This window comes from Aspergillus lentulus, assembly GCF_001445615.1.
Source record: "Aspergillus lentulus DNA, contig: Alt09, strain: IFM 54703, whole genome shotgun sequence".
NCBI classification, from domain to species: Eukaryota; Fungi; Ascomycota; class Eurotiomycetes; order Eurotiales; family Aspergillaceae; genus Aspergillus; species Aspergillus lentulus.
Window position 1 is genome coordinate 1279570 of NW_028322117.1, and position 20198 is coordinate 1299767.

Genomic DNA, 20198 nt, shown 5'->3' on the forward strand with positions numbered 1-20198 from the left:
AGTCTGGCAGAAAAAAAAAGTTATCCGTTTTCCAGCATTACAGAGCGTTGAACTGTTGATATTAGATCGCTTAAGACACATCGTCGAAGGAATCGCTGAATAAACACAGTTATGGCCAAGCGCAAGAGGGAACAGTCTTCCAAGGATACGCAAGCTTCTGCGAAGCCGGCGAAAGTTGTCAAACCATCCACAGCTCAACATGTTGTCTCGACTGATGCGGCCAGTCCTGCGGTCACCTTGCAGATAGTCACTGGCTCTTATGAGCGTGTGCTCCATGGCTTCACTGCTGCTGTTTCTCCAGCCTGCTTCAACTCTACAGATTCTCATGAAGCTGAGACCGACAAAAATCTGGTCCAATTCGTTGATACTTTCCTGTTCGAAGCTCATGCGTCTGCTATCCGTTGCCTTGCTTTGTCGCCGGTGCCAAAGAAAGATTCCACTGAGCCTCCGAAGGTCATCTTGGCCAGTGGAGGCACGGATGAGCGAATCAATCTGTACTCGTTGTCTGCCACTACGCCGACGGTCAATGAGCATTATCCAACAGTTCCGACCCTTGCTGGAAATAAAGTCCTGGAGAACCCGAAAAACCGAGAACTTGGCTCTCTTCTACACCACAGTGCCTATATCTCCGCCTTGCATTTCCCTTCACGCTCCAAGTTATTGGCTGCTGCGGAGGATAATAACATTTCTGTCACGAAGACTCGCGACTGGACAGTTGTCTCCACCATCAAGGCCCCGCGTCCCAAAGTGCAGGGAAGACCAAGTGGTGACACTGCGCCGCCCGGAGGCGCTCCATCGGGAGTCAACGATTTCGCAGTGCATCCCAGTATGAAGCTCATGCTCTCTGTTGGTAGAGGAGAAAAGTGCATGAGACTTTGGAATTTGGTGACAGGAAAGAAGGCTGGAGTGTTGAACTTTAGCAAGGAAGTCCTGCAGAGTGTGAAGGAAGGTCGCTGGAGCACTGGCGAAGGCAGAAAGATTGAATGGAACTCAAAGGGTGAAGAGTTCGCGGTTGCATTTGAATGGGGAGCCGTCGTGTTTGGAATAGTGAGTGTTCCTGTCGACCGTTTGAATCTGCGCGAGCAAGTCTAACCATTTATAGGATTCGACACCCGTTTGCAGAGTGCTACCCAGTCCACGAAGCAAGGTGCACCAGATTAAATACGTCGCCCTTGACCCCTCTGTGGAAGACGGCGAGGAATTGCTTGCTGTCTCCACAGAGGATGGCAGACTCATATTCTACTCAACTAAGAGGCTACAGAAGGCTGCAGATGACGACGAATCTCCAATTCCTTACGCTGAGGCTGTTGCTGAGCTCGGTGGCAGGGCAGCTGGCTTTCCTGGCAGAGTCAAGGATTTCGAGATCTTGAATGTGGGAGAGGAGTCCACCGCACAGAAGGGCGATCTTCTTGTGGTTACCGCGAACAGCGAGGGTGTTGTACGCGTATGGATGCTGCGCGCGAATAGTCTCCTTCGTAATATGAAGGAGAACTCGGAGGCTTCTGACGACAAGAGCCAAGGATCAAGGAATCTGCAGGTTGGAAAATTGTTGAACGTCTATGAGACAGGGAATCGGATAACCTGCCTCAGGGCCTTCGTCATGCTACCCCCAGACCCGTTGACGCCCGATGATTTCGACGAGAGCTCAGAAGACGACATTGAGGAGGACGAAGAAGAGTCAGAAGAGTCCGGCGAAGGGAGTGACCAAGAATGAATGTACATAGCTTCCAGTGATATTGTTCTATATACCCGACCATGTGCTCATAGACCACCGGATGTAAATTACTAAAAGCAACACAATTTGTTCAACTATTTCCTAGGTTGACTGAACAATCATCAAGGCTGTAACATACCATACAGAATGCTATCATTACGGTTGCTTCATGCTAGGTTCTTTTACTGGATGACATGAGTCATTCGAGCATGGCACTGAAGAGAGCGACCAGGTGTTTGAGCTCAGTAAGATAGCAAAATCAGCCAACTCTATTCCTTCATCAAAACCAATATATCCACGAGTTCCATGCGAGAGAGAATAACACCCTTGAAAATATCCCGAGTTTATAGATAGATTGACCTGTTCTTTTCTCGATTGACCGTATCAACCCAACGGACCTGGCAGCCCACAGGGCACGAAAGAGGCTCCCACCGCCCACTCACACTCCACTGCACAAACCGAACCCCACTGGTATCATATCGCCTCCGTTTTCCAAGCAAGCAAATTTCATCCAACAACGGAACCCTTGATTATCACCATCCACTCTCGGACTAAGACCTTCCTTTAACCCCAAGGATTCTCCATCTCTCTGTGCGTAAACAATCAAAGGGTTTTTATCGCAATCATGGCTACCAACGGTGATTTTACCGACGATGAATCGCAGCCTGGCTCTCCCATGCTGGATGCGGCGAACGGCCAGGATGACATTGAAGAACAGGAGCCTCTTGACGTGGAAGAGAAGCCTCTCAAGTCTGCGATGAAGAAAGGCTCAGCGCCCCCTGCTCCTCAGCCGAAGCGTCCAGAACTCCCCGAGCAGCCCGACCCAGAGACTCTCGATTTGTCGACACTCACGCCTCTGTCGCCCGAGATCATTGCGCGCCAGGCCACAATCAACATCGGTACTATCGGACACGTCGCTCACGGCAAGTCGACTGTGGTGAAGGCTATTTCGGAGGTGCAGACTGTCCGGTTCAAAAATGAGTTGGAGCGTAATATTACCATCAAGCTTGGTTATGCCAACGCGAAGATCTACAAGTGCGACAACCCTGAGTGCCCGCGTCCGACGTGCTTCAAGAGTTACAAGAGTGAGAAGGAGGTCGACCCTCCATGTGAGAGAGAAGGATGCACAGGTCGTTACAGATTGCTGAGACATGTCTCGTAAGTAGAACGAGTTTGCCTTCGCTTGTCGAAGGGGTCTAATAGCTAATCCTCGTTACTCGCAGGTTCGTCGACTGCCCTGGGCACGATATTCTCATGAGTACCATGTTGTCAGGTGCCGCCGTCATGGACGCCGCTCTTCTGCTGATTGCCGGAAACGAAGCTTGCCCCCAGCCTCAGACTTCGGAGCACTTGGCGGCTATTGAAATCATGAAGCTTAGCCATATCATCATTCTGCAAAACAAGGTTGATCTGATGAGGGAAGACGGTGCTCTGCAACATTACCAATCAATCCTGAAGTTCATTCGTGGTACTGTTGCCGATGGCTCTCCTATCATTCCCATCTCTGCTCAGCTCAAGTACAACATCGACGCTGTCAACGAATACCTTGTCTCGCACATCCCGGTTCCCGTCCGTGACTTCACTGCTTCCCCTCACATGATTGTCATCCGTTCCTTCGACGTCAACAAGCCCGGTGCGGAGATCGATGAGTTGAAGGGTGGTGTTGCAGGTGGCTCTATCCTCACTGGTGTGTTGAAGCTGAACGACGAGATTGAGATTCGCCCCGGTCTCGTTACCAAGGATGAGAACGGAAAGATTCAGTGCCGCCCCATCTTCTCCCGTGTCGTCTCGCTCTTCGCTGAGCACAACGATCTGAAGTTCGCTGTCCCTGGTGGTCTGATCGGTGTCGGAACCCGTGTCGACCCTACCCTGTGCCGCGCCGATCGTCTCGTTGGTTTCGTCCTGGGCCACCGTGGCCGTTTGCCGGCCATCTACACTGAACTGGAGGTCAACTACTTCCTCCTGCGTCGTCTGCTCGGTGTCAAGACCGCCGACGGCAAGCAGGCCAAGGTCGCCAAGCTCACCAAGAACGAGGTCCTCATGGTTAACATCGGCTCTACGGCCACTGGTGCTAAGGTTATGGGTGTGAAGGCTGATGCTGCCAAGCTCAGCTTGACCAGCCCGGCTTGTACAGAGATTGGAGAGAAGATTGCTATCAGCCGGAGAATTGACAAGCATTGGCGTCTGATCGGCTGGGCCAATATTGTCGCGTAAGTCATCCTGACTCCCTATCGTTGATATGGATTCATATAACTAATCTATTACAGTGGTAACACTCTTGAGCCCATTCTGAACTAGACAAAGTCGCTTGTCAGGTCAATTGGGTCAACCCGCTCGTGGAGCTGTTGAGGGAGACATTAGGGGTCCCAGCTCACTCGCATTCCCCGATTCTTCGCCAGCAGACCAAGGCGGTGGAAGCAGCTGAAAAGAAGAGGTTGGTTACTCGAGGTCACGGAAGAGCGTCGGGATTCACTCCAGTCTAGAGAACGCAGGAAGCTCCGGCGTTCGTCTCTCCTGCTGTTGGAGCTCTGAGGAAGTTGTTTACGAGATGCAAAGACGGCCGTACTTAAGGGGTCATTAAAAGATTAGAGGCTGTCTGTTTTGGTTGAGACATGGGTGCATAAAAGGATGAGTCACGTTGATGAAGTGCCACTACTTCTGTGATGTGTGTTATGAAGCTGTTCTTATGTGAAAACTTTCTATTTTCTTTTATATATTTGTTGCTTTGTCTCCTATTGTGGAGTACATATGTAGATGCTTTGCCAGGTAACCGATGGAGTATCTAAGCGAACAACAGGATGGGGAGTAGTCAACCTTATAATAACCAAAGTTGAATATGCGATATATACAGAATAGACTATCAAACCAGTTATGGCCCTTGACCTGAAAGATCACATCCATTCACGTTCTGAAAAATGTGCTGTTGAACATTCTTTGTTCTGTCAGCTGGAGATGCGGCCAGTTTGCACTAAGTGGTTGTTGACTAAGACATTAAATCACCATCCATCGAGCGGGAGTACTTGCATCTGTCAACACCACAAGGCTGCGAACAACAGGTTACAACACAGCGCCTTTTTCAAATCGCCTGTTGTTGTGCTGAATTTCCAGCCATGTATATCCTTGAGGTAAGCTCCCCGAATTCGTCCCTTTGTAGGCACCTATGTCCTGTTGATATTGTTCATGTTGTACCTTGCTTGCTCAAGCTGACCAAACGATTCTGCCCTTAACAGCAACTAGCGCGTCTTCTGGACCGCCCGTTCTTCCCGTGGAAGAATGTTCTCGTAGGATTCTCTTTAGGTCAATTCATCCTCGAAGGATTCTTGTCCTTCCGGCAATACAAGGTGTTGCAGCGGACAAAGCCACCCAAGGTGTTGGAGAATGAAGTGTCACAGAAAGTCTTCGATCAGAGTCAGGTAAGCAGAGATGGTAATATTGTTATTGTAACGATTGCAGGTCTGACATGTTCGTCCTTCCCTATAGGCGTATGGTCGCGCAAAAGCCAAGTTTGGTTTCATCTCGGGTCTTTACGGTCAAATCCAGAATCTTGCATTCATCTACGGCGATGTCCTCCCCAAGCTCTGGGGATTGAGCGGTCTCTTGCTAGCCCGGTACTTTCCCTCTCGGTTCCAGGGCGAGATTTCCCAGACGCTTCTGTTCATCTTCGGGTTCAATCTGATCAGCACCATCCTGTCCCTACCAATTTCATACTACAACACCTTCGTTCTGGAGGAGAAGTTTGGCTTCAACAAGCAGACGCTCAAGCTCTGGGTCACAGACATGCTCAAGGGTCAGATGCTGGGAATTGTGTTGGGAACCCCGATCATCAGCGCCGTCCTTAAGATCGTCCAGAAAACTGGCAACTCGTTCTTCTACTACCTCTGGCTCTTTGGTGTCTTCGTTCAGATCTTCGCTATCACCATCTACCCCATTGTCATCCTGCCACTGTTCAACAAGCTCTCGCCTCTAGAACCCGGCGAGTTGAAGACAGGCGTTGAGAGCCTTGCCCGCAAGCTCAAGTTCCCTCTCCATGAGCTGTACGTCATTGACGGCAGCAAGCGGAGTGCTCACAGCAACGCGTACTTCTACGGACTGCCGTGGAAAAAGCACATTGTCATCTATGATACTCTGATTGAGAAGAGCGAGACTGAGGAAGTCGTCGCCGTTTTGAGTCACGAACTTGGTCACTGGAGCCTCGGCCACACTACTAAGCTCTTTGCTATTGCTCAGGTATGTTTTTTACTGAACAGCCTCTTGATATTGCGCCCTTGTGGAGACACAGAAGTGCACAGATGAAGGCTAATGACCTACGTTATAGTCTCACATGTTCTACATCTTCGCCCTATTCTCGGTATTTGTGAACAACAAGTCCCTTTATCAATCATTTGGCTTCCACCAGGAAATGCCCATCATGATTGGATTCCTCCTGTTCTCGGATGCTCTGGCTCCCATGGATGCTGTCGTCAAGCTCTTGATGAACATTCTCAGCCGCAAATTCGAATTCGAAGCTGGTATGATTCCTGTCCTCTAGGACCTCTCTAGAAACAGAAGCTGACTGTGCCACAGATGCCTTCGCCGTGAAGCTCGGGTATTCCGAACAGCTTGCCGCGTCCCTTCTCAAGCTTCAGATCCAGAACTTGAGCACCATGGACGCTGACTGGATGTACGCCAGTTACCACTACTCTCACCCGATCCTATCCGAGCGACTCAAGGCGCTTGGCTGGCAGGGAGGAAAGGTCACCGACGCGAAGATCGAAGATAGCGAAAAGCCGGTCAAGGCAGCTGATCGGGAGCTTTAAACTCAGACCGATTCTCCTCGCTCGATATAAGTCCTTTCTCTCCTGTTTCGTTCCGTTCACGGTGTTAGGTGGCGGCTGGGGTAAAAGGTGTCCGTTGGTTGTAGAGCAAAGGTCGATTTGATTCTAGTATAGCAGCAAACTCCATACCCTGTGTGATGTAATATCATCCAAAAATAAACGCCAATAGCAAGACACGGGTTCTGTTTATTGAGAACCGCAACCAATTGGACGGGAAAATCCATCAGCAGAACGATGCAAGTAATCCAAATGAAGCTGCCAGCCGGTTTCGATCTATGCATCCGCCCCCTTGGCTTTAGCTCTCTTCTCAGCCAAGCGGCGCTCCTTCTTCTTCCTCTTCCGCTCCTCCTTGTCCACGGTATGCTCGTCAGCCTCACCCTCTACCTTCCCAGGCTGCTGCTCTTTCTCCTCATCATCTTCCCCTCGCATCTCCTCCTCGTCGTCATCCATCGCATCATCAGCTGCCACCTGCTCATGCTTGGTCTCCTCCCACACGACATTGTCCCCACTCTCACCCTGCAGCGCCTCACCGGCATTGATCTTCGCCAGAGTCAAATCGCGGCCCAGAACCTCGCCAGCCAGCCCCGCCTGGACGCGCTTCAGATTGTGCAGGATGAGGTTCGGCGCTGCAGCTGTGGTGCGGGAGATAGGGCCGTGCTCGCTGATGCTAGCGTTGGGTTGCAGGGCTGGGTCTGTGGCGGCGCGATCGAGATAGGCGGCGAGGAAGTCATGGGCGGCGGACTGAGAGATGGGTTTTGAGGAGAGAATGGTTGTTGGAGGAAGAGGGGAGGGACCTTGAGACGCCATTTTGGATCTTCTGAGGCTTGTTGTCTGCTCGGTTGATTTCGTGGAATGTAGATCGAATAGGTTTGCGATGAAAATGTAGTGTCGCAAGTGGATGGTCGAGGAAAAAGTCTGGTGGCTTGGCGCAATTAATGAGCGTATATCCCAGCGGCCTTGGGTGGATGATTTCTTTGTAGAGAATAGACTCAAAAAACTTAGGTGTAGCGAAAGCAAAGGAAAGAAGCTCTAACCATGAAATCTTGAAGCATCAAATTGAAAAGAAATCTGCTGGTCCGTGCGTCTGCCGCGCCGGAGGTTCAATTTTCGTCCGCCTCAACTCAAGTCAGTGTCCGATAGCCTCAGACTCAGCGACCGTCACCGTCTCCGCAATATTCAGCGGTCCATTCAATACGTTTCTGAGGGAAAACGGTCACGAACTACTTAATTATTCAGATTTTGTGAAACTTCGACATGCTCTGCTTCCAATGTAGGGCCGTGCCCTCCGCGCTGCGAACTGCAATGCGCTCCCAGCCGTTCAGGTACGTCCTGTCAATACTCTGAGAGTATCCTTTCGACTTTCGAGAGACTCTACTAGCTATCATATGAGGCTAGGTTTTCAGTTAACAATTGAATCAACAGACTCCCGACTCAGACCCTCACCACCTCCCTATCAACACCACTCCGCACCTTTTCATCCGCCCTCCGTTCACAACCGACACTGTTGACACAGAGTCTCCCCTCATTCCGCACATCTCTCACACCCGTCTCTTCGCTGTCATTCAGTCTGACGGAGCAGACTCGGTCATTCTCTGCCAGTGCGTCGCTGGCCGGTAAACGTGCTACCTACAATCCCTCGCGAAGAGTGCAGAAACGTCGTCATGGGTTCCTTGCGCGGTTGCGGTCGAGGGGAGGGAGGAAGGTTCTCCAGCACCGGAGAGCGAAGGGACGGAAGTCGCTGAGTTGGTAAGGGGTGTGCTTTTTGCGTTGGTCACGATCTTTAGGGGATTGTACGGGAATCGGCGTGGGCATTGTCTCGCTAGATGGATGGATGGCGAGTCTCAATGGATCTGGAGACGATGCAGTCTCGATTCTTTCCGGACTTATCAGGATTATTCCTGTGTTCATGGGGGTTCGAGAACTGTATAGCTATTCCGATCACTGTGATTGTTTAGATCGATTGGATAGCTGGTGTGGCATCTTGACTTCGCTGGGACAAGATGCTTTTTTCACATGTACCATATACATACAGATATCAGGTCCTTACATTACTTCGGGTTGCGTCTATTATACATATGGAGTGTCATTCTGGGCCAGGATCTGGGTCCCAAGAAGCCATTCAACCTTAACTTCTTTTATATACAGGAAATAGAAGCAACACCAAATGATCATGAGGCACCAGCATGGTGCAAACCCTTATTTCCATCACAGCGCAGATTCTTCTGATATATGCACGCAAAGTACTCCGGGTATAAATGCTAAATCGCGGAGATTGATCATGCAGATGTAAACACTCTATCCCAATCTCACCGCACCTCGTGCTTCCCCGTGTGGACGCCGTCTAGCTCCGCCACAGTCGGGTGTTGCTGCTGCTGCGAGTCTAGCTCTGAGGGATGCTGGACTCGAGTCACCGGAGGATAGACACCGAAGGGGCCTTCCTGAGACCCCCGCAAGAAGGCTGAATTGTTCTGCTCGGCTGCGAGTCGCTTCTTCCGGCGCGATCGCATGACAAACAGCACGAGCAGACATCCTATGATGACAACGCCTACCCCGACACCGACACCGACGCCGATCGCTATACTTGTTGTTGAGTCTGACTTTGAACTGCGCGAATCGTTCGAGTTTGAGGCTGCGCTCGTGGTGGGGGTTGGCGTCTTCGACGTCCATGTGCTTGTTGTTGCCGTGGATGTCTCCCTGGAGGACTCTGTCGTGGTCGTCGCCGTCGAGGTAGGTTCTATACCCGCCGTCGCAGTGATAGTGGGTTCGTCCAGGGTGAATTTCAAGTACGAAGCCTTGGTACAGCAGTCATCTGCAGAGCAGCAGTAGTTGCTGGTGGTATTTCCACATCGCATCACCCACTCTCCTCCCGAGGGGTTATCTGCAGGCAGAGTTCAACTGAGCGAACACAGTAATTAGTGGGTTTGGCTCGAGGCTCACCTGCAACACAGTGTCCCTGGCATTCAGGCGCAGCCCACGTCTTGTCCGTGCAGGTCCCTCTGATGAACTGGAGGGGATTGCCGTCCGAGCCATCCCACCAGCCGGGGGGCTGGCAGAGCTGGTTGGAAGTGCAGAGGAAGCCCTGCGTGCAGCAGACGCTGGCTGAGGCTGACGCGTTGCATGGGCGATCGTTCGATATTGTTCCGTCAGGCGTATAGCAATTCGTAGCTGAGATGGAGGGGACCGTCGACAGCAATGCCAGGAAAATGAAGCTGGCATTGGTTTGGTGACGAAGTAACCATCTCGCTGTCATTGCTGCGAACCGTGACATTGCATCAATCTTTAGCGCAGACCGATTGCTGACTCGGAGTGATTGCTATACAACAAAAGTACTCAACCTCAAAGAACTATGACATGGAATTGATTGAGTATATTGTCAGGGTTGTCTCGGAATTCCCTTGAATAACTCGTCAACGGCTGCTCACAGCAAGGCATGAGTCAAAAGAATTGCTTATGGGGGAGAAATCATGCTGGCTGTGTCACTACTTGAGGTTGAGGCCGTTGGTTATCTCATGATCAACACTAAACTGGTTATACTGTGCGGCGCAGCTATCCTACACTCCCGGCGCTTACTGCACCATCAGCTCCAATCACAACTGGCAGTATGGAGCAGCTTAATCAAGTTTGCGCCTAGTGAGACGAACTAAGACAGCAGATACTGTATCATTGGCCAGAGGTTAATATATGTTGAATTGCATGCGAATCAGGCCCCCTTCGTCCAATCTGCATAGTCTATCTAGATTGCTGTATAAACGGCTTGAAAAGTCCAGATGTCCCATTCGAAGTCGCTTAGGAATGATAGCAGGTTTTCTCTCGTTACGCTTTTCTTGTATAATGGACGAGAAGTACCTGCCGGGTCTATCATAGTGAATGTAGAACTCTTGTCTAGGTCGTGAGGTATACATCCGCTCGTACGATGCCTCCCCAACGTCATCATAAGTTGCATCACTTGTTATCATCGGATTCTTCTTCGTCTTCCTCAGATACAGACTCATCATCTTCGTCGTCGTCGTCGTCATCATCTTCGTCGTCGGAGTCTTCGTCTTCGTCGCCAACATTTTTCAATCCATAGTCATCTTCGAAGTCCTTCAGTGGCTGCACTGTAGGAGTGAAACCAGCCGCTTCGAGACCTTGTTTGATTGTCTATATCCAGAGTAAGTATCTGTAGCTCACAGCCTTATTCTACGCATGCAAGAGAACTCTTACCTCTTCAAGTACAGGTGCACAGGTGACAACAAGGTTTGCCTTGTCCGGAGCGAACAATGGTAGGATGATTTCGCGCAAGGCTGCTTTGACGTCTTCGACACTAGTGACTCGCACTTGTTTGAGCGTCTTTTCCTTGTAGTCGCTGGGCAGATTGCGAATGACCTGACGAATGAAGCTGCCTTGCGCCGCACTGGCGATGGTCGACTGCTCGTTGGCGAAGCTGACAACAATGCTGCTGATAGCACCTTCTAGCATTAAGGGGTCAAAAGGGATATCACCGGAGAGGTGGTCCTCGACAATCTGTTTACTGGACTCGAATGCCTTGTGTGCATTCGGTGACCGATATACATCAAAGTTCACAAAGCCAGTGTCGATATTATAGGCGAAGTTCGTACCGTAAGCCAAGCCCTTGCCACGGACGGCGACCCAGAGAGGACCCTCGACGGCATTCATATATGCAATGGCAACCAGCAGAGCGGGGAGCTTGGGGTGATCGTACGAGTCAAGACCCAGAGCAGTTGCGTAGGCAAAGGACGAGTCAATCGTCGGCATCGGAACCACGTACGATTTTCCACCAGGGGTGCGACCTGCCTCACTCAGCAAGTCCCTGCGGACGGTGACGGGCTTCAGAGTGGTCAGATCACCGAGTCGCTCAGCGTACGGCTTCCAGGATGAAACTGGATTGGGCAACTTGTCAATATCTGCGATAACCAGAACTCGCATGTTCTCAAACTTGAAAAGAGCTTGTCTGATCTCTTCCATGCGAGCAACAACGGCCTCGGGTTGCTCGGCCAATTGTCGCTTGATCCGCTTAAGATACCGCGCCTTGACCAAGGTGCTCCGCGCCCGCACAATGGATTCAGGCGCATAGTGAACCATGACATGCACAGCTGCCAGCATGTCATCACCACTACGCTTGGCGTCGGGCACGTCAGCAAGGAGCCGACTGGTGATCGCGCGCAGTCTCTCCACATCAAAGACTGAGTTCCAGGAGAGCTCCTCAAGCCAGGCGATTGCATTGCTATACTTCTCAATTTCGACCTGGAAGGAGATGCGCAACATCTCCGAATTACCCAGGCTTCTTGCACCCTCCATCGAATAGCCAACAGTATCCCTTTCCAGTTCAACCACAACTTGTTCGAAATTGATCGTCTCCCCATCCCTTTGGACCGGCAGGTTGAAAAACGCCTCCGTATACACGGACAGAAGAGGACGAAGGTGGACTGGCACAGACTGAGCCGAGATAAGAAGTGAAAGTTGGACGAAGCTACTGGGTATATGTTCAAAATGGATGAATAGTGGCAGCTCCGAGCCATCGGCATCCACCAACTTCTGAACCTTGTTATCCGCGCGTCCGGCTGTCAAAGCAGCACCGGATCGGGCCGTCTTTGTCTCCACAAAATGTATAGATTCAGTGCCAGGAATCTTGAACTTTTCCAGCATCTCTTTAGGGATCTCTTTATCATTTTCGGCCTTTGCCTTCTCCAGTTTGTCGGCCAATTCCTTCAGGCCCTCGGGCCCGAGCCGCTTCTTCTGAGCTGCGACTCTGGCCTCTTCCTCTTTCTTCAAGGTTTCGGACATCTTCATTGATGGCACGCCAAGTATAGTGACATGTGGTGCGTCCGAGAGCCACTTCTTGATGAAATTCCGCCATTCATCCTCACTCCACTTCTCCAAAACGTCGTACTCTTGCAAGGTTGCAACGTCCAGCAGCGTTGAGCCGTCCTTCTTTCCGAAGAGGAAGTCAGAGATGACATACTCTGCCAAAGAAGAAGCAGAGTTCTCGGTGGAAAACTTCCAAGTCCGCTTTTGTCGGTCGACGCATTCTTTCAGATACTTCATATCCAGATCCTTCTTCATTGCGTCATCAAGGACCTCGAAGAATCGTTTCTCCACCTGAGCGAGTTTGGCGGTTTCGACACTGGTAAGGGTGAAACGAATTTCGACACTTGGATGATCTTCAGTAGCATAGTAGACCGCACTGGCAAGCTGTTCCTTTTCCACAAGGATGTTCTCTAGAAGAGAAGCCGACGACCCAGCCAGGTACAAAAGTGCGACATTAAGAGCACCGGCTTGTACATATAAGCGATGAATCACAAAAAGGACGGAGACGTGGGGACTCACTTTGTACGGGATCAGTGCAATCGGGACCCAAGAACCTGATTTCTATTTCACCAAAAGATTCGTCCTCCTCGGGGAATTCAACGGTCTTCACAATCGACTTCTCCAATGGAGGAGCTTGCTTGGAATCTACCCATGGTCGTCTGAATGGCGAATCGGGACTTGGAATAACATCCAGAATAGTGTCTTCGAATTTGTCAAGTGTTTCCAGCATGTTATCGTGGTCCACCTCACCCGTGATAATCAGACACAGGTTACGAGGTTGATACATCTCACGATGAAACGCGCGAATCCTGTCTGCAGTGAGGACACGAAGCTGCTCCATCATGCCTCCGGTCTCATAACGAAAGCCTACGCCAGGCGGGTACATCAGGCGTCGAGCCGTCAAGTCAATCAGCTCGGCGGCGTTGTTTTGCACTCCTTGCATTTCCGAGTATACGACACCCGCATCGTTACCGGAACCGTCAATGTGGTGCACTTCTGTGTAGCAGCCTTCATTTGTCAGAGTAGGTGCAATCACATGCTCCAGGTAGACAGGCAAGATCTGAGAAAAGCCCTCCCAGCCCGCTGTATCCAGCGTGTAGGCTGTGTGATCTGTGGCCGTCCAGGCATTTGTGTTGGAATACACTCGCGTAGCGAGCTTGTCTAAGAATCCCTTATACCTATAATTGCGCGATCCCATGAAACACAGGTGTTCCAGAGTGTGAGGGGCTCCTGAATCATCCAGGATCTCTGTGGCGAGGACAAAGTACCCGGTCACCTTGGGCCCTTTCTGATCAATGACCACGACTCTCATTCCGGTCCTCTGAGATTCATATTGAATGAACTCGCTCGGCGAGTAGTCGGGCTTGAACCTCTGGAGTAATTTAAAGTGAGTCTTCTGGTCAGAGGGTGACATATTGCCGTATGACATGAACGGAAACTCTGTCCAGTTTCCGATCCTCCAAATACTGCCGAACAAATCTCGTTGAGACAATCTGGTACAAAGTCAGTAATTGAAGGACCTTTCAAAGTATGAACAACGTCTGTCATCGGAAAACAGCAGAGGAATGACAGGTTCGATGAAAGAAACGGGAGCTGCACCCATTCCATGACTGGCACCCAGATAACAAAAACGCAAATATCAACGAAAAAGAGCGACTCGCTTGTATAATGCTGCGAAGAACACGTTGGACGTGGATTTTATAACGCTATGGCACAGCACAGGCTTCGAAGCGGCATTGACTTCGATATAACGCGGGACACAGAATCTTTTGATTCTCCGCTTGAGCTCAGTAGAGAACAATAAGTGTATTGTACTCACATAGATCGAGTAGGATACGCCCGACTCAGGCCTCGCTGAAAAAGCCGAGACAACACGACTGCGTAAGCGGCGCCAATACTGCTTTTTTAGGGGGAAAACGAGCTAGGATCCTGGACAGTTGCAGCTGTCGTCGAACTCAGAATCCTATGAGTGGAGTTTGGGTCCCGTTCCCTAAGATCAACCATGCCACTAGCACGCAAGAGTCTCAACAGACGACGTCAACCAGGCTCGAGTGACTAGAACCCAGCAACTCTACAGCATTAATAGACGTCCTCAGTGCCAATCAGCAAATAAATCAAAATTTCATCTGTCAGTTTATTTAGGAAGACGACAGCTCGTGGTGAGACTCCTTCAGCTTATCCAGCTAAGGCGGTGAATCTGACGGTGAGGTCACATGGCGGGGATTGTTGTTATTATGGACAGCAAGTTCGCTTCTGCCAGCTACTACCAGCACCGAAGCTCATAGCTTTCCCTGCCCAGGATATATCATCAAGTGCTGCGGGCACTGTATCGCCCAGTCAGAGCCGGAGGTTACCTCTGAGCTATATTTCAGGACAAGCCCAGACACCCTAGAGACTGTCTGAAAGATGTCTCCGCAGGCGTCGGAGCAGAAGATTTGCCAGTCGGTACTGGATTTCGTCACAGAAGGCACCTTTCCAGGATCAGAAGATGTTGTATCATCAGTATTTCCTACGTCAGCTCTGGCTAAAGAACTGGAGCTTATATCGAATGCACGGGAGCAGGTCGAAGTACGTAGTGAATATCCGCAATGTTCGGTCCCCTATTGCTAATATCTTTCCTTTCCACAAGGCTCAAATAAACTCATTGAGTCGAGAGAATGACTTTGATGCCGACGGTTGGATGTCGCAAGCCGAACAGCTTCATGCAGATATTGAGCGATCCAGGCTTACGGCGCGTGAGATTGTTGCGCAGCACGAGAACACTAGGCCCTTGCAGCTGAAGGTCGAAGACGCCTCTGCGAAGGTTCGATTGATTCAGACAGAGATTGCTTTCAACCAGGCCGTGACTAGGACCCTCGAGGAGGTACAAGAGCTTTGCCAGCGACTCAATGCAGGACGGACAGACCTTGCGGAAGGCCGCATCATGGCCGCCATTGACGCGGTAGACGCGGTGGAAGACACTGTACAAAAGGATAGTCTTTTCGCCAACACTAACGTAAAACACATCTTGGTGCAGAATGTCGCCGAACTGAGAAAACAGATTGCGGAGGATCTCCGGGCTCGGTGGAACAACCTGCTGAAAGTTGACAGACAGGCCGGCAGCTTCGAGGTCGCCAAAAATGACGGTAAGTCGCATCTAGAGAGATTTGTGTATCATCCAATCTGACGGCGAATAGGTGCCTTGCTGGATGATACAATAGCTGCCATGGCTCGATTGGACCTACTTATCCCAGCAAACGACAAACTGCAGAAGGATCTTCTGTTAGCGATAGTGGAACCGATATTGCTTAATCTGGACGGCTATAGTCGTCCGATCCGTGTTGCAGAAGGCTCGATTCATGTGCAGCCAGAACCAGCCACAACCACTGCTCCGCAGCTGCTCGATCGTGTCTCCGATGTCTTAGGCCTTCTCCGGCAATGTCTGCCTTCGTCAATTTCAGATTCCTTCTCCGACACTTTCGTACCGGCTCTGTCCTCCAAAATCATATCATCTTGGCTTTCATCTGCAATCCCTACAGATCTTGCAGGCCTCGCTGACTTTGAAGCGATCCTGGATAGTGTGTTGAAATTTGCTCAGACAATCGAGACACTTGGATGGCGCGGGCAGGAAGAACTTGTGTCTTGGGTGAATCAAGCGCCCCGCCTCTGGCTTACCAGGCGGCGAGCTGACTCCCTCGATCAAGTTCGTAAAGTTCTTGCGGGGAGTCAGGGGTTGACAAAGCAAGTAGAAAGGGTTGAAAAGGAAGAGGTATCTCGAGCAGATGAAGTACTGTTGGAAAACGCCACTTCCGACGATTGGGATGCTAGTTGGGACGACGAGAATGGGGGCGAGTCCAAGGGAATCCCCTCAGGAACCCAAGAAGGTGAGGATGATGTCGCCGCTTGGGGTCTTGATGACGACGCTACGGAGGAGGTAGTGGAGACCAAAGCCGATATCTCAGAATCTGCCGATGACGACGATGCAGATGCGTGGGGCTGGGGTGACGACGAAGATGGAGATGAACGTGTTGAAAACCAACCAGCCCAGGAGACTGATAAGGCGACTTCCGTAATTGGAAGAGATATCGGACATCGTGCACCCCGGGAAGTTACCCTGAGAGAGCACTACACTGTCACGGATATTCCGGACTCCATCATGGCGATTGTCCGACGGCAGGTCACGGATGTGGAGGCCATCTCACAGCCTGGGTAAGTTGATAATGATTTATGATCTGTACATGCGCTTACAACAACTTAGACACGATCATACGCGTATTGTCTCTTCTGGAGCTGGTCTTCTTGCACTTCCGACGTTAATCCTGGCTATGTTCAAGGCCACGGCACCTTCATTCTACAGTCTCAAACTCAATGCTGGACAAATGTACTTGTATAACGACAGTTTGTACCTCGTCGAGCAGCTCCGAACTATGGTTGAGGAATATAAGCTGTCGCGTCTCAGTTCGGATCTGGATGCGCTTGAAAAGTTCGGCAAGCTCGCTTATAGCAAGGAGATGCAGACTCAACGCACTATAGTCACCGACTTGCTCGATGGCACCCAGGGATTCAGTCAGTGTTCAGAACAGCCGTTCCTTGGGGAGTGCGAAAATGCAATAAGCGCCACTGTTGACAGAATCCGCGATGTCTACAAGGAATGGCAACCGATCCTGTCACACTCTGCGCTTCTTCAATCGATTGGATCATTGGTAGCCTCCGTCATCAACAAGATTATCATTGATATCGAGGATTTGGGTGACATCTCGGAAGCTCAGTCCCAGCACCTGGTGTCTTTCTGTAATCAGGTCTCTCAATTGGAGGACTTGTTCATGCCTGGGCCAAATGAAGGTATTGAGCGTGTGCCAATGACCGCGGTGTACGTGCGCAACTGGCTGAAGTTTCAATACCTGATAAATATACTGGAAAGCTCTCTTGCCGACATCAAATTTCTGTGGACAGAAGGAGAGCTTCGGCTCGAATTTTCAGCAGACGAGGTGGTTGATCTGATCGAGGCTCTCTTTGCGGAGTCTGATTACCGACGGAAGGCGATTGCAGATATTCGACGACAGTCTAGGGGATAAGACCTTAAATTGACAAGTTGTATATAATTACATACTGTAATAGATAGCACAAGAGATCCTTGACCAACGCAGATATGATTGACTATTTTGCCTGTAGATATTCTCTGTTTTCTCCGAATTGGCAGACTGGGGGAGCGGCGAAACTCCGCGCACTGCGCAAGTGGCCGCATCGGCCGCCGTATTTTTTTCCTCACTCTACGGTCGACGGAGCAAGATTCTGATATCGACGAGAATTTCCAAACACGCCTCTTCTGGGATAGTTACCGTCCAGAATTCAATATGAACGACGGCTCGGATTTTGATGCTACTGCGACCTCGTCTGCTGCCCAGCGACAGGTCCGCGTGCAGCTCACCAGCAAACAGGAAGATATTGCGCTGCCAGATAACGCTGGACCAATCTTGGTTCCTACAAGTAGGTCATACCCTTCAAATATCATTCGACTAAATTGTCGCAAATCTGACAAGTCTGCTACTACAGGTCTGCGACGATATGCGCTTTCGACACTGGTGAACAACCTCCTTGGTAACGACAAACCGATACCATTCGAGTTTCTGATCAACGGTACATTTCTGCGGACTTCGATCGATGAATATCTAACAGCCAACGGTATCTCTGCGGAGACGACTTTGGAAATTGAATATGTCAGAGCATTGATTCCCCCGCTGCACATCGCGTCCTTCCAGCACGATGACTGGGTTAGCTCCACTGATGTGCTCTCTGCAACCTGCCCCGCTGCCACCTGGGCATCAGCGACAGTTTCTCAAGGCCAGGAGCAGATCCTTTCAGGCAGCTACGACGGCTTGCTTCGGGTATGGAACATGTCATCTCAGATTGTTGCGACTTCCCCAGCGGCCGCCGATGGGGGCCATACGGCATCCATCAAAGCTGCCAAATTCGTCACACCGAACCAGATCGCATCGGCGGGCCTTGATCGTACAGTGCGTCTATGGAAATATTCTGAGAGTGAAGAAGGGTTCTCAGGCACAATAGCTCCCCAGCTCGAGCTGTACGGACACAAGTCTGGCATTAACTCTCTGGCCGTTCACGCGCCCTCGAACCGTATACTATCCGCCTCCTCAGACAATAGTGTTGGCTTCTGGTCGACCAAGAAATCGGACGCCCCTACCGCTCCAGAGGACCTGCTGCCATCAGCCGCATCGAGAAGCTCTAAGAGGAGAAAGCTGAACTCTTCCGTGACTGTTCCCCAGCGAGGGCCATTGGCACTTTTGTCCTCGCACACCGCACCCGTATCGGCTGCTATCTTCGATGCGAAGGACTCGACGGTTGGTTACTCGGCTTCTTGGGACCACTCGCTGCGCACATGGGACCTTGTCACCAGTACCCTGGTGGACACCCGGACGACGTCTCACTCGCTGCTTTCCCTTGAGCATCTTCCGGAACTCAATCTGCTCGCTGCGGGAACGTCCGCGCGGCACATTACCCTCATTGACCCCCGCGTATCAGCGACGACAATCTCCGCCATGACATTGCGGGGTCACACAAACGCCGTCGTCTCGTTGGCTCGCGACCCTCACAGTACATATGGTTTGATCAGTGGAAGCCACGATGGCACCTGTCGCATCTGGGATATCCGTGCCACGAAGACCGATAAAGACGGTGTCGTCGGCGAGAGCGTCTACTCCATCTCACGGAAGAGTCTGGAGGAGCAAGGAAAGTCTGATACTAAGCGTGTCGGAGGGGAAGGTGTCAAGGTCTTCAGTGTTTGCTGGGACAAGACAGTCGGCATTGTTAGTGCGGGAGAGGATAAGAGGATTCAAATCAACCGGGGCGAAGGCGTATTGTCGGCATAATATGTATCGCACATATTCTTTTGGTTTCTTAGTGGAGTACGAAAAAGTTGGAGTTATTCTTGTCTCGACCGATTTAGACGCTATCAGATTTGTTTTGTAGAGATCAAAGAGCATATAACGAAGAGGAGATCTAATCTGCTTTTAGCTTCACATTCTCCTGCCTATAATATGATACATGGATATAGAAATTTCAAAAGTACATAAGAGCCAACGAGCATAACGCCATTACCATGCCTTGAAGTATAGCAGCCATCGTTTCAAAGTCACAGTCGTCTTTCCATACGGTTGAGCTTGACAGCGGTCGAAATCTGTGGATCTCGTCAGTACTGCCTTTCCTGTTTCCAAATCATAGCACGATGCGAGTCTGTGACGAGACTCGCAAATGTAGAAGGATAACCCACCTGTGTCCTCGTTCTCTGGCCCCGAACCGGTAGTCCCAACGCATGGCGTCTGCCACGGTACGAACCCGACTCCTTCAACCGCTTGATATCATCAAGAATCTGTCTCCGGAGATCATTCTCAATCTTCATGTCGGATAAAGCAGCTGTGAGGTCCAGAACCTGCTTGTTCGCAAGCTCCCCAACCTTGCATGTGGGGTGGATGTGGAAGCGGGCGAGGAGGCGTGCAGAAACCAGGGGACCAACGCCGAAGAACGTCTCGAGTGATTTCTATGTTAATCGTCAGAATCGCGTTAAGACTGTATGATCAAACAAAGGTTTGGTCGCCGGGTTTGAGTCGCGGGATAGAGATGCGCTTGCCTTGACGAGATTCCGCTCGGGGAAATTCACACCCAGAATGAAGACCTAGATTACGGTGAGCATGCATAATCGCAGTGAGAAGAACTTGGGCAATACCATCTTGAATAACTAGTAGGAATCTGCAGTTCCTAGGACGGATTCCTCTTCCAATTGCGCTGGACTGCTATCATTGATTGCAATTGATCACCAAGGAAGCGGAAGAAACTAGGCTGCAAAAATATTTCTCCGAGTTGGCTTT

The 20198-nt window shown here is 50.7% G+C and overlaps 9 protein-coding genes across 9 annotated transcripts; 5 read left to right on the forward strand and 4 right to left on the reverse strand.

Annotated features, from left to right (window-relative positions):
- Nucleotides 1–111: 111 nt before the first annotated feature.
- Nucleotides 112–1714, forward strand: ALT_5236 (putative 60S ribosome biogenesis protein Mak11; the record flags this gene model as incomplete). Its single annotated transcript, XM_033555327.1, has 2 exons — nucleotides 112–1047; nucleotides 1103–1714. The coding sequence occupies 2 exons, from the start codon at nucleotides 112–114 to the stop codon at nucleotides 1712–1714; spliced, it is 1548 nt and encodes a 515-aa protein (XP_033411218.1).
- A 625-nt stretch (nucleotides 1715–2339) lies between these two features.
- On the forward strand, nucleotides 2340–4012 carry ALT_5237 (translation initiation factor eIF2 subunit gamma; the record flags this gene model as incomplete). The annotated part of the gene is made up of 3 exons (XM_033555326.1): nucleotides 2340–2872; nucleotides 2938–3924; nucleotides 3982–4012. The coding sequence occupies 3 exons, from the start codon at nucleotides 2340–2342 to the stop codon at nucleotides 4010–4012; spliced, it is 1551 nt and encodes a 516-aa protein (XP_033411217.1).
- An 812-nt stretch (nucleotides 4013–4824) lies between these two features.
- ALT_5238 (zinc metalloprotease) lies at nucleotides 4825–6510 on the forward strand (the record flags this gene model as incomplete). The annotated part of the gene is made up of 5 exons (XM_033555325.2): nucleotides 4825–4839; nucleotides 4945–5127; nucleotides 5195–5941; nucleotides 6030–6222; nucleotides 6278–6510. The coding sequence occupies 5 exons, from the start codon at nucleotides 4825–4827 to the stop codon at nucleotides 6508–6510; spliced, it is 1371 nt and encodes a 456-aa protein (XP_033411216.2).
- A 291-nt stretch (nucleotides 6511–6801) lies between these two features.
- Nucleotides 6802–7335, reverse strand: ALT_5239 (uncharacterized protein; the record flags this gene model as incomplete). The annotated part of the gene is made up of 1 exon (XM_033555324.1): nucleotides 6802–7335. The coding sequence occupies one exon, from the start codon at nucleotides 7333–7335 to the stop codon at nucleotides 6802–6804; it is 534 nt and encodes a 177-aa protein (XP_033411215.1).
- A 447-nt stretch (nucleotides 7336–7782) lies between these two features.
- Nucleotides 7783–8278, forward strand: ALT_5240 (mitochondrial 54S ribosomal protein bL34m; the record flags this gene model as incomplete). The annotated part of the gene is made up of 2 exons (XM_033555323.2): nucleotides 7783–7850; nucleotides 7951–8278. 2 exons carry the CDS (start codon nucleotides 7783–7785, stop codon nucleotides 8276–8278), a joined length of 396 nt encoding a protein of 131 aa, XP_033411214.1.
- A 556-nt stretch (nucleotides 8279–8834) lies between these two features.
- Nucleotides 8835–9796, reverse strand: ALT_5241 (uncharacterized protein; the record flags this gene model as incomplete). Its single annotated transcript, XM_089599886.1, has 2 exons — nucleotides 8835–9406; nucleotides 9466–9796. 2 exons carry the CDS (start codon nucleotides 9794–9796, stop codon nucleotides 8835–8837), a joined length of 903 nt encoding a protein of 300 aa, XP_089455763.1.
- A 674-nt stretch (nucleotides 9797–10470) lies between these two features.
- Nucleotides 10471–13750, reverse strand: ALT_5242 (putative zinc metalloprotease; the record flags this gene model as incomplete). The annotated part of the gene is made up of 3 exons (XM_033555321.2): nucleotides 10471–10668; nucleotides 10732–12803; nucleotides 12856–13750. 3 exons carry the CDS (start codon nucleotides 13748–13750, stop codon nucleotides 10471–10473), a joined length of 3165 nt encoding a protein of 1054 aa, XP_033411212.1.
- A 992-nt stretch (nucleotides 13751–14742) lies between these two features.
- Nucleotides 14743–19202, forward strand: ALT_5243 (ribosome biogenesis protein ytm1; the record flags this gene model as incomplete). Its single annotated transcript, XM_033555320.2, has 6 exons — nucleotides 14743–14904; nucleotides 14966–15461; nucleotides 15513–16524; nucleotides 16574–17377; nucleotides 17516–17802; nucleotides 17869–19202. 6 exons carry the CDS (start codon nucleotides 14743–14745, stop codon nucleotides 19200–19202), a joined length of 4095 nt encoding a protein of 1364 aa, XP_033411211.2.
- Nucleotides 19203–19522: 320 nt separating this feature from the next.
- ALT_5244 (mitochondrial 37S ribosomal protein uS13m) lies at nucleotides 19523–20059 on the reverse strand (the record flags this gene model as incomplete). Its single annotated transcript, XM_089599887.1, has 2 exons — nucleotides 19523–19870; nucleotides 20015–20059. The coding sequence occupies 2 exons, from the start codon at nucleotides 20057–20059 to the stop codon at nucleotides 19523–19525; spliced, it is 393 nt and encodes a 130-aa protein (XP_089455764.1).
- Nucleotides 20060–20198: the final 139 nt, after the last annotated feature.